The sequence below is a fragment of the Rhizophagus irregularis genome, chromosome 4 (genome assembly GCF_026210795.1).
Source record: "Rhizophagus irregularis chromosome 4, complete sequence".
NCBI lineage: Eukaryota > Fungi > Glomeromycota > Glomeromycetes > Glomerales > Glomeraceae > Rhizophagus > Rhizophagus irregularis.
The window spans coordinates 516,608-530,369 of record NC_089432.1 but is presented as its reverse complement, the minus strand read 5'-3'; the positions used below and the strand labels follow the sequence as shown (position 1 = coordinate 530,369).

The 13,762-nt window shown below is 26.8% G+C and overlaps 2 protein-coding genes across 2 annotated transcripts; one reads left to right on the top strand and one right to left on the bottom strand.

The window, feature by feature from the left end:
• Positions 1 to 3,971: 3,971 nt before the first annotated feature.
• On the bottom strand, positions 3,972 to 5,065 carry OCT59_023489 (uncharacterized protein; the record flags this gene model as incomplete). The annotated part of the gene is made up of 2 exons (XM_066134727.1): positions 3,972 to 3,983; positions 4,121 to 5,065. The coding sequence occupies 2 exons, from the start codon at positions 5,063 to 5,065 to the stop codon at positions 3,972 to 3,974; spliced, it is 957 nt and encodes a 318-aa protein (XP_065990821.1).
• A 475-nt stretch (positions 5,066 to 5,540) lies between these two features.
• OCT59_023488 (uncharacterized protein) lies at positions 5,541 to 7,052 on the top strand (the record flags this gene model as incomplete). The annotated part of the gene is made up of 2 exons (XM_066134724.1): positions 5,541 to 6,344; positions 6,747 to 7,052. 2 exons carry the CDS (start codon positions 5,541 to 5,543, stop codon positions 7,050 to 7,052), a joined length of 1,110 nt encoding a protein of 369 aa, XP_065990820.1.
• Positions 7,053 to 13,762: the final 6,710 nt, after the last annotated feature.

Sequence of the window (13,762 nt, the reverse complement as noted above, 5' to 3'; positions counted from 1 at the left end):
GGACGATAATTCTATTAAATATATATAAAATATGTTTATCAGTAATCTTCTTTTTATACATAAGATTAACTAAATGGTCTATTTCATTTTTAATCTTGAACATCAAATAATTGCCATCATGTTCAATATTGAAATATACTCCCAGGATACGCATAGGTTCGTGTGGATGTTTGGCTTTAATATTAATTTCTTTACGACCAAACTTGATTGAAATTTTATCATTGTAATTATGAGAATATTTACGCTTCTCAGTTGTAGACCGCATCATAAGCTCAGACTTTTCTTTGTTAATTTGAATATCGTTAAGACGATAAAATGTATCAGCGATGTATAACATTTTTTCCAATTTTGATTTTTCATCAGTAATCCATTGAGTATCATCCATATACGCCATAATGGAAACATTTTGTTGATTAAGAACACCTTCTTCTTGAACAACTGATTTTGATATACAAGAAATATTATATCCCAATTGTTGTTTATCAATTTCTGCTAAAAGAGGATCGTAATAAATACACCAAAGCAACGGTGAAATAACTTCTCCTTGATCGATTCATGTAAGAACATCATAAGGTGTAGTTTTTCCATACGCAGTGATTACTTGATTTTTTCTATCTTTAAAAAGTTCTAAAATGAGGGATGAAAAATCGTTAGGAATTTTAATTCTATCCATCGCTTTTTTGAGTTGAAAGATGTTCACACGATCATAGGCCTTTCCCATATCCTGAGAGAGTATCCATAATTCATTATTATTATCGATTGAATCTTGAATAACTTCGTTCATAATCCTTATCGGTTCAAATGTTGATTGTTTAGGCAGACCCGTGAATTGGTTTGCCTTTAATACGTTATTATCTTTCAAAATAATTGCTAAACGACGATTTAGCAAAGAAATGAGTGCTTTTCGAGTGGTTTCTAAAAGAGTAATAGGGCGAGAGTTTGATAATTCACAATTAAAGGGTTTAGGTTTAGCAATAGGAAAGACCGTCGCTTCTTTCCATTGTTTTGGTAAATATCCCAATTCTATAATCTTACAAATTAAATAATATAAAATATGATTACAATCATCACTTAGATGTTTCAACATTTCATTCGACACGCCTGAAGGTCCTGTCGCTTTTCCATTAGATAGTTGTCGAATAATATCTAACCATTCATCATAAGATGGAGCATCCATAATACTAGAATATATATTTTCATTAATATGAGGCTGTGGTTTATATTGTTCTTTCCATCTGCCTTGTATTGGTTTCTTTCTATTAACAGAGCCCGCTACTGTTTGAAAATGACGATTTGTTTCTTCCATCACCTGATTCTCATCTGTAATTAAAACTTCATTACCATTATGATCTTTCTTATAAATTTTTTCAATTGAAATAGAAACCATTTCTTTTTCTGTAATAGATTGAATCATTCTCCCTTGATCATCTTTATAATTATCACATCGCTTTTTGATGTTAGAGATAATTTGTTCTTGTTCCATAATGTTAAGTTCAAGTTTAAAAATAATTCTCAATTGTTTTCTAATTTCATTAAGTTCGTCAAGATAACTATGGAACTGATCATTATTTAAGAAATTAAAACTAGTATCAGAAGTAACTAACTCGTACTTGTCTTTTAGTTTAATTATCGTGTTTTGATAATTAATCCATTTGTCGATCGTTTCCTGATTTGGATAGTTTCTTAATCCTGTGATACATGAGCGGATTTCTTGAATACGATTAATAATATATCTTAAGTCAAAGTAAACGGACAACTTTTTCTCAGGAGCACATTTGATTTTCTGTTTTATAACTTTTTTGTTTTTTATATTTTCATTAGCAGATTTCATGATAAGTTGTCTAAGAGAATCCCACACATGATCAACATGTTTTCTTTTCATGATCGATCGATCCTTTAGTTTGAGTCTTTCGATTTCATGATCCAAACCAGCACGGAAATTATCCCATGTAAATTCATCATCTTCCTGATCCATTTCATCATATAAAAACACAGTACGAGTTATTTTCTTTTTACTTTTGTTAATCTTAGGTAATGTTTTTCCTATAAATAATTGTGTATCAAGCGATAAAGTGACAGTATTATGATCAGTTGTAAAATGATCATTTTCTATTACAGTACTATTCAAACTTTGGCCAAGTATTGGTAATGAAGCCCAAATATAATCTATTCTTGATTTTTCATTAGAATCATTAGGCGGAATATAAGTATATATATTTTCGTCATCTTCGTTAAATATTGGAATTGTATCTAAGAGGTGTCTGTTTTCTAGCATTTTGAACAATTTGAAATACCATCTATTATTAACAAATGCCATCAAATATTTTCTATAATTAATATTGAAATCACCCATAATGATTATTTCCATATTCTTGTTTTTCGCATCATCGATAGTATTTTCGATATATTGATATAGCTCCTCAATTTGTGGTCTTTCTTTTTTATTAGCGTTAATGTACACCTGAATTAACCTAACATTTTTCTTTTGACTAAAATTTAAGTCTAGATATATAACACGGCCTTTATGACCAACCGCTTTATGAACAAAAATATCGTATTTATTGCTAACGATAATTCCTACACCTTGACCTTTACCCCCTTGTTGTGAATAATCAAAATAACCATGGAAACCAAATTGTTGTTGCCATATTTTCGATTGTCTATAAGAAAGATTAGTCTCGGCTAATCCATATATGTCAATATCATTGTTTTTCATCGCATCTAACGTGAAAATTAATTTGTCTTTACTAAGGGTACGAATATTCGTAGTAGCTATTTTTGTTATTGAAGAATTTTTTAAAAAATTTTTAGTAATTAATGGATTGTTATTTTCTATTTGGGGGAAATTTTTTTGTTGTTGAGAAGTCGAACTAGAGGGAGATATTATATTATTGTTCATCATTAAAAATAATTATATGACAGAATCATCAAAAACTTCATCATTATCCCCCAATAATGATGAAGCTGAAGGGCCGCCAGCTAACATGTTGTAAAGTGATAAAAGTAAGGATTTAGTTTCCTTGTGGTTTTCTTGTATTTGTTTTTGTTGTGCAACAATGCTTTGGATATTTTGATCAGATTTCTGAAATTGTTGTGATTGAAGAACGGATTTATTTGCTAGTTCATCTTCATCTTCACTTGATTCAGAGTCACTTTTACAGCGTTTTTTCGCTGCTTTAACTTCTGCACCAGAAACAGATTGTTGATTTTTCTTTTTCGTACTAGTTGGGACCGGATGCGCTTTATCACATTTAAGCGCTTGTTGTGCAGTAACAACTTCACTAATTTGCTTGCCAGTGTCACCAATGAGTGATTCCATTTTAAGCATTTTGTCTTCCACCTTTCTTATAGTGCTAATAATTTGTTCCTTGAATTTTAAAAACATCAGATGATTATTGAAATCTTCACTATCGTCATCATCATTATCATGATTGCTGCGAGCTTTTCCTAGATCACATGATCCAGATGGAATATTATTATTAGATTTAGAACTATTTCTGGGCTTTTGTTTAGATTTAGCCACATCCGCATACGACTTTTTCAAATTTTTCCAATTATCAGCGCCACTAACAAAACGTTTAGATTGAGATTTGTTAATATCTTTGTTGGTACAGTCTTTGGCCATATAAGTGGGATTACCGCAAATATTACAAATGCGATCTTCCTCTTTACTCCAGTATAATTGTCGAGTACCTGCGTTACCCTTTTTGAATTCAATTTTCATTTGTCTGGCTGCCACCAAATCATCTTGTGAAGAAAAATGAATGTAAGCATATCGACACCTTTGATATTTACCACGAATCATAACAGCTGGGATGAAACAAGTTTTCCCTTTACATTGTGTCATAACTTCCTTAAGATCATAACCACTAGTTTGATAATGTAAACCTGATAATCTTAACGAGAATTGCTTCCTTTTCTCGCATTCCTCCTTGCTCAATAACAGGGGTAAAACTCTAACTATGTCTTTATTAATATGATAGCTCCATTGTTCATTGAAATAATCAATAGAATTCGCATCTTTATACGTAATGAAAGCAACTTGGTAAAGACCAGCACCTCGTGTATAAATTTTCTCAATTTCACCAAGATCTTCAAAGGACTCACGAATTTCGCGTACCTGCCTATACGCAGGAATGTCGATTACTTGAATTGTACGACTATTGGAATTTTGTGACATATCACTATTCTTATCATTTGTAGTAGGCACCTTCTCAGACTTCAATGGGGTAGGTTGAAGTTTCACATTAAACACTACACCCGAATCACCTTCTTTTTGCTCCTGAATAACAATTTCCATTTTAAGAAATTGGTCAAATTTTTCTTTATCCAAAAATGATACCTTTGCCCCTTGTTTACCAATTTGAACGATAGGTAATTGTGTGTTGTATTGAATATTATACGTCTTCAAAGCCTTTTTAATTTTAGTAAGTTTAGTAGTTTTTCCCCCAAGAAGTTCACCATAAGGGACGATTGCAATGTGCTCCTTAACCTTTTCAATAGTAATGATCGATGGGTCTTTATTTGAATTACTAGGATTAACATCCATGGGCTGGGACTCTTGATCGGCTTGCAGATTAATCTTATCCTGATTAGGCAAAACAACAGATTGTTGTTGATCCTTATGAGGAGTTGAAGGAATTTCTTTGTTAAGAGTCGGAACCTTATTGGTTCCATTCACGTTGTTTACAATATTCTGCGGAGGTAAGGGAGGGTCACGTGACAATTCTTTTGCGACCGCCTTGGACTTATCAGTAGCTTTCCCTTTGTCATTACCAGAAGAAGATTTGGAGTTTGGGCCATAAGTATCTTGAACAATACTTTTTTCCATATCCATAGCACGTTCAGCTTCCATGGCTTCTGTCATCTTTTTATCAGAAGTTGGTTGCGACTTCTTTTGATAAGTTTTCCAAATACTCTCTTGATGAGTAGCAGTTTCCTTCGGTGCACTGAAGGTGAACTGGTTTTCAGGACTAGTTGGCCTACTTCCACCTGCTTGGGAATTACGGCTTGAGCTACGTGTTTGTCTACCACCTCTACCACCTCGTTTAGCGTTTCCAGACATTTTCTATAAATTGTTAGATATTTACTGCGGATTTTAAGCGTTTTTAACAATTTGTAAGAAAGAGTTTTTTTCGGTGATACTTTATAAATTTAAAACAATAAAAAGATATTATTGGGCGTTTTTTATAAAACTAGTAACGATTTTGTTGATCATTTGTTGATCATTTATTTTAACACCCAAGTAGGATTTTAAGGCGATTTTTTACTTTAAAAGGCAAAAATTTTGGTTGATCATTTCATTTCAGTCAGATTTTCACCAAAATTTTCTATTCCGTTTTTGAAAATCATCCACATGCATAGTTGCCATGGATACAAAAAAAATTGCCTTTTTCGTAAAAAACTCTCAGTTTAATCTTAAATATTAGTACAGTACTGTACATGTACATGTGAATTATATAGGTGACTTCTTCCCCAAATTATTAAAAACATAACAATTCCGCAGTAAAAATAATATTTTTACTCAGTTTTTTATTAATATGGAAGATAGTAGAAAATATCCTATAGCCGAACATAAATTTCCTTATGGGTCCGGCGACGAATATAATTTTTTATTACTAACATATCACCATTTTATAAAATTTTGTGAAAGTCTAGCTTCTTCATTTTTTTCAGGTCATGACACAGAAGTTCAGCGTAATATACTGCGCTCTAATTTTGGCCTTTCAGATGAAGATATTAATAGTTGGAAAGAAAGGGCTTCACGCTACAACATGTCAACTGAAAGTTTCACATTTTTTCTACATATAGCAATATCCTCTGCGGTGGATGGTTTCCAAGCACGAAGGAAAGAATTAGAAACTATTGTAGATCACGTGACTAAATATAGGGAGACATCTAGCAAAAAGTCCAAAAAAATCGACAAAAAAAAGAAAAAGTCAAATAAATCCAAACACCGTTCCATAATTAATTCTGACGTAGATTCAGATGAATTAGATGATTTTCTTGATAAGGCAAATGAAGAGTTCGCTCATTTAAATTTTTCTTCCGATGATCGAGATTCTAATATAAATCGGCCAATCGCGACAGCCTCTGGATCAAAAATGGATGTTGATCATCCGATTAATACAAATGAGTCATCAAATACGGTCTTACAATCGGTACCTAATAAGCCTCAGTCGCAGCCTATACAAATACCGGAGAAAAGTATTACCGATTCAACAAAGTCTTCAAATAAAAATAAGAAGTTGAATAAACACCTTATCGAAAAAGTTATTACAGGTCATAAGCCAGCTGATGATGATACATCAAGAGTTAGAGATATTCTGGTTTACGACGTCCCAGTATCCTGGACGGCAGAATATATTCTGCAACAGTTAACGCTGTGGGGAAAGCCTATCGATATTCAGATGAAACAACAAAGAAAATATCAGACTGTTCGTTTGAAGATAGAGTTAAGTACCTTTCGTCTTGCCCAATTTGAAGTTAATGATAATCCTGTGTGGACAACAGATTTAGGGGGGATACCGGTAAGATGGTTTCCAGCAAGGTGGACTCTCAAAGAACGAAAACAACGTGAGAAATTCCAAGCTACGATTAGAAAAATTCCAGATTCTATGACGTATGCAGCCTTATGGGTCGACCGTCTCCCACATACTTTTCTTTCTTCGGTTCGAGGGTTGAAAAGTTTTAAAATTATTCAAACAGCTCGGGGTGAACGTAAACTTATTGGTTATTTCGAAAAGTGGGTTGATATGCGGAACGCATTAGATAATCAATTCGTTTGGGATCATCAGTACCTATCTTGGAACCGATACGAACCTCCGATGCAACAAACAAGGTCGCATGGTAGTAATGCCAACAAGAACCAAGGAACTTCAAGAAGTCAATTGACTAACAAACATCAACGAAATTCAAAGAATTTGAAGAAGAAACCAGAAGAGACGAAGTCTGAAAAGCCAAAGAAGCAAAAGAAAGACAAGTCCCGTAAATCATCGAGATCGAAGGTCTTAGCGGAAGTTATAGATGTTTTGCGTAAATTAATAATTTAGGTTTTAGAATTGAGGGTAAAATAGTGGTTCAAAGGTGCCAATTTATTTTTATTTAAAATAATTTTTTATTCCTCGTTATTTTATCCATTTATTTTCTGTTTGTTCGCCCTTTAGGGTTGATTTATTTTTTGTTTTTGTTTTTTTTTTCCCCTTCCCCTTTTTATGGTCATATTCTTTATCCCATTTTTTAAGCCAGTAGGTCTTTAAATATTCGTTATTTTTAGATTAGCTGTTGTAGGTTACTCGCTGTTTACTTTTGTATTTGCATTTGTTAACTTACATAACCATGTAAATTTTTATTTTCTATTCAATAAAGTGTGATCGGTTTGCTTAAAAAAAAAAAAAAAAAAAAAAAAAAAAAAAAAAAAAAAAAAACTGTACATGTACATGTACAAGTACAAGAGCAAGAACATGAACATGTACATGTACATGTACAGAGAAAGTGAACATTCACTATGGAAACTTTTTGCGCTGAGTTTAACTGTGCTGCTCAAAAAGAATGTTAACTTGACAGATCATGAAATAGTATGTTGATCATTTTTTATTAAAATGTGAAAATTTTATTTTTTTTTAATTAAAAATGTCAAAAACTTGATTAAAAAACAAAAAAAAATTAAATTTTTTAATTAAAAAAGTCAGACTTGACGTTTTTTGTTATTAAAAATCAAAATAAAAAATGATTTTATTAATCAAAAATGTCAGACTTGACGTTTTTTGTTATTAAAATCAAAAAAAATGATTTTTTTTTAATTAAAAACGTCAGACTTGACGTTTTTTGTTATTAAAAATCAAAAAAAAAAATATATATTTTAATTAAAAACGTCAGACTTGACGTTTTTTGTTGTTAAAAATCAAAAAAAATATTTTTTTTAATTAAAAACGTCAGACTTGACGTTTTTTGTTATTAAAAATCAAAAAAAAGTGATTTTTTTAATTAAAAACGTCAGACTTGACGTTTTTTGTTGTTAAAAATCAAAAAAAATATTTTTTTTAATTAAAAACGTCAGACTTGACGTTTTTTGTTATTAAAAATCAAAAAAAAATATTTTTTTTAATTAAAAACGTCAGACTTGACGTTTTTTGTTATTAAAAATCAAAAAAAAATATTTTTTTTAATTAAAAACGTCAGACTTGACGTTTTTTGTTATTAAAAATCAAAAAAAAATATTTTTTTTAATTAAAAACGTCAGACTTGACGTTTTTTGTTGTTAAAAATCAAAAAAAATATTTTTTTTAATTAAAAACGTCAGACTTGACGTTTTTTGTTATTAAAAATCAAAAAAAAATATTTTTTTTAATTAAAAACGTCAGACTTGACGTTTTTTGTTATTAAAAATCAAAAAAAAATATTTTTTTTAATTAAAAACGTCAGACTTGACGTTTTTTGTTATTAAAAATCAAAAAAAAATATTTTTTTTAATTAAAAACGTCAGACTTGACGTTTTTTGTTATTAAAAATCAAAAAAAAATATTTTTTTTAATTAAAAACGTCAGACTTGACGTTTTTTGTTGTTAAAAATCAAAAAAAAATATTTTTTTTAATTAAAAACGTCAGACTTGACGTTTTTTGTTATTAAAAATCAAAAAAAAGTGATTTTTTTAATTAAAAACGTCAGACTTGACGTTTTTTGTTATTAAAAATCAAAAAAAAATATTTTTTTTAATTAAAAACGTCAGACTTGACGTTTTTTGTTGTTAAAAATCAAAAAAAAATATTTTTTTTAATTAAAAACGTCAGACTTGACGTTTTTTGTTATTAAAAATCAAAAAAAATATTTTTTTTTAATTAAAAACGTCAGACTTGACGTTTTTTGTTATTAAAAATCAAAAAAAAAGTGATTTTTTTAATTAAAAACGTCAGACTTGACGTTTTTTGTTATTAAAATCAAAAAAAAATATTTTTTTAATTAAAAACGCCAGACTTGACGTTTTTGTTATTAAAAATTAAAAAAAAAATGATTTTTTTTTAATTATATTAGTGTACTTTTGGATATAATGGGTGAGTTTATTTTAAAAGCATACTAATACTACTAATAAATTAATAAAAGATTTTTTTATAACAATAGATTGTGTTTAGTGAGATTTATGAAAAAATTTTATGAAATTTTTTTTAATAAGAATAGCTTTGTATAAAAAATTTTCTAGAATTTTTTTTTAATAACGATATATCAGCATAGTAATAATAGTACAATAGGGTTAACTATACAATAAATAGATGTAATAAATTTTTTGGAATTTGTTTTTAATAACAGTAAATTGGTATCATATAATAGATGATATAATAAATTTTTTTTGGAATTCTTCCTTAATAACAATATATTGGTATAGCACAATAGATAGACATAATAAAAATTTTCTGTGATTTATTTTTTAATTACAATAGATTGGTAACTTATTAACGGAAGTTAATAATTTTTTTACAGTTCACAGTAACACTAATATTACTTTTTTTTTTTAATCGCAGCGCATTTGCAGTTTTATTAAAGTAGAAAAATAAAAGAATATGTATACATAGTATGATTCTAAAAGCTACTCTAATATAATTAAACTACAAACATCTCGTCATACGTATAGTACCCCACGTGTGCACTGTCGAGTGATCGTTAGACTCAGTAGGTAGACAACATTTGTAATGCGTTATCTTAGCCAGATGGCCCTATCTTCAACATAGTAACACTAATATTACTAATAAGTAATGATAATAAAAGATTTTAATTACATTTAATAAGGTTAATAAAAAAATTTTTTGAGATATAATAGAATGGTATAGTACAATAGATGGATATAATAAAATTTTCTGGGATCTATTTTAATAATAACAGATTGGTATAATACAATGTATAGATATAAAAAAATATTTCTGAATTCTTTTTTTTAATAATAGATTGATATGAATATATTTTCTGGGATTTTTTTTTAGCAATAAGTCATTATATCAGTATAAAATTTTCTGGATTTTTTTTAATAACAATAGATCAGTATGGTATAATGGATAGAAATAAAAAATTTTAAGGATTTTTTTTTTAATAACAATACTAGATTGGTATAGTACAATAGTTACTAGATATAAAATTTTCTGGGATTATTTTAATAACAATAGATAGGTATAGTACAATGGACTAATTTAATAAATTTTTTTGTGATTTTTTTTAATAACAATAGATTGGTAATAGACAACTGATTATTAATTTGTTCAATTAATAATTGTTTTTTAGTAAGATTTTTTCCAGTAATACTACTACTAATAGGTATTAATAGTTAGTTTAATGAGTTAATAAAAGATTTTTTATAAATAGATTATATTTAATGACATATAAAAAAAATTTTGGGAGATTTTTTTTAATAACAATAGATCAATACAAAAAATTTACTGAGACTTTTTTTAATAACAATAGATTGGTATAGTACAATGAATAGATATAAAAAAATTTTAACTTTTTTTTTAATAATAGATTGATATAAATATATTTTCTGAATTTTTTTTTAACAATAGAGTCAATAAATCAATATAAAAAATTTTTTTGATAACAACAGATCAGTACTATATTATAATGGAGAGATATAAAAAATTTTTTAGATTTTTTATTAATATAATAGATCAGTTTCTGGAATTTTTTTATGACAAATTAGTATAGTACAATATATAAAATTTTCTGGGATTTATTTAAATAACAATAGATATGATAAAATTTTTGGTGATTTTTTTTTAGTAGCAATAGATTGGTAATAGACAATTATTACTGTGACCAAAACTGATCTGATTTACCAATTCATTATCAGTTCAGTTTTTAATGTTTTCACAACATTTTTTATTGTCTATTACCAATCTATTGTTACTAAAAAAAATAATCACCAAAAATTTATCATACCTATTGTTATTAAAATAAATCTCAGAAAATTTTTTTATTAACCTTATTAAATGTAATCTATTGTTATAAAAATCTTTCATTTATATTACTTACTAGTAATATTAGTGTTACTGTGAACTATAAAAAAATCTTACTAAAAAACAATTATTAACAAGTTAATTGTCTACTATCAACATATTGTTATTAAAAAAAATCCCAGAAAATTTTTTTATACCAAACTATTACTAAAAAAAAATCTCATTAAATTTTTTATAAATCTCACTAAACACAATCTATTGTTATAAAAAAATCTTTTATTAATTTATTAGTAGTATTAGTATAAAACTCACTCACTATATCCAAAAGTACACTAGTTAAATTTATTATAAATTTTGTCACGAGATTTTCTATGGAAATCATTTCTCAATTTGTTATTAAAACACCTGCTGAATTGCCTCGAAATTGAAAATTATTTCCCTTTTTATAAAAAAATTTCCTTTTTGGTAAAAAACACTCAGATTAATCTTATATAACTTTATGTAAATGTCAATGTCAATGACAATGTCAATGTCAGTGACAATGTCAATGTCAATGTCAATGTCAATGTCAATGACAATGTCAATGAAAAAAACTTCTAATGCCAACTTTTCGCAAAAACTCTTCCTGTGCCACTAAAAGTCCCTGTTAAATTGTTGCATCATTCAATATTTGCATAATTTCATTTTTTTGTTGATCATTAAAATTTCATAAAATATTGCAAAATAATAAAAAAATTGTAAAAAAAACGTTTCAGCGTTTTTTCATATAATATTATTAAAAAAAATGCCAAAAACTTTTTTTTTTGCATTACTATTAAGAAAAAAACATTTTGGCATTTTTCCATATAAAATTATAAAAAAAATAACGCAAAAACGTTTTTTCTTCATTTTTTATTTTTTTAACAAAAAATGTCAAGACTGACGTTTTTAATTAAAAAAACCAATATTTTTTTGATTTTTATTTTTTAATCACAAAAATGTCAAAGTCTGACGTTTTTTAATTAAAAAAATCATTTTTTTGATTTTTTAATCACAAAAACGTCAAGTCTGACGTTTTTAATCAAAAAAATCATTTTTTTTGATTTTTTAATTACAATAACGTCAAGTCTAACGTTTTTAATCAAAAAAATTATTTTTTTTTGATTTTTTAATTACAAAATGCCAAGTCTGACGTTTTTAATTAAAAAATCAATATTTTTTTGATTTTTAATCACAAAAACATCAAGTCTGACATTTTTAATTAAAAAAAACCAATATTTTTTTTGATTTTTAATCACAAAAACGTCAAGTCTGACATTTTTAATTAAAAAAATCATTTTTTTGATTTTTTAATTACAAAAACGTCAAGTCTGACGTTTTTCAACTAAAAAAGTCATTTTTTTGATTTTTTAATTACAAAAACGTCAAGCCTGACGTTTTTCAACTAAAAATGTCATTTTTTTGATTTTTTAATTACAAAAACGTCAAGCCTGACGTTTTTCAACTAAAAATGTCATTTTTTTGATTTATTAATTACAAAAACGTCAAGCCTGACGTTTTTCAACTAAAAATGTCATTTTTTTGATTTTTTAATTACAAAAACGTCAAGCCTGACGTTTTTCAACTAAAAAAGTCATTTTTTTGATTTTTTAATTACAAAAACGTCAAGTCTGACATTTTTTAACTAAAAAAATCATTTTTTTTTATTTTTAATCACAAAAATGTCATGTCTGACGTTTTTAATAAAAAAAAACATTTTTTTGATTTTTTAATTACAAAAACGTCGAGTCTGACATTTTTAATTAATAAAATCATTTTTTTTTGATTTTTTAATTACAAAAACGCCAAGTCTTACGTTTTTAACCAAAAAAATCAATTTTTTTTGATTTTTAATCAAATCTAACGTAAAAAATGTTTTTTTAATCATAAAAACGTCAAGTCTGACGTTTTTAATAAAAAAATCAATTTTTTTTATATTTAATTATAAAAACGTTTGATGACCCGACCCAAAATTTTCGAGTCAATCTGACAGTATAATGATTATAACTCACTAATAATTACCAAGTTACTCTAGTTTAAATAAAATAAAATTTTAATTTCGACAATTTATTTGTTAAGATCAATTGATGAAAAATTTTCTTATACAGTATATAATCTTATCCGAATTTGGTTTCTATCCGGATCGAAACACTAATTATTCTTGATGACATAAGAATTATATCATTTAAAAAAAATGTCATTTGTAAATGACAAATGATAATAAAATGACACATGTTATTTTTAAGTGACAACATTAATGATTATCATCAACATCTAATACTTTTAATATCATTAGTTATATTTAAAAATTTGATGATAATATTGATGGTATCTCTGAAAATATTACTAACAAAATAATTGAAGATTTGATCGACATGGTATAAATCAATTAGATTATTTAGATAATAAAAATTATATAGGTGAATCTGATGAAAGACCATATGATTTTGAAGTAGGTGATCATGATATTCATCCGGCAGATACTAACTACTTGATTTTATTTGATGAGCCCTTAATTTTAAACTATGATATAATATTTATATAATATCTATCTGCATTATATAAACCAATCAGAAAGTTTAAAATTAGTTTAGTAATTTAAAATTACTAGCTTAGAAGTTTAGAATTAGTTTGGAATATAATTTGGAAATTCTAATTAGTTGTTTAAAAAATTGCTATAAGTTTAGAAGGGTCGTTGTTATCATGATAAATTTAGATTAAAATTGTTATTGAACAAATAATGCTACATTGTTACAAAATAACTGAAATAATGTAATTACTATATACTTATATGATTACTATTAAA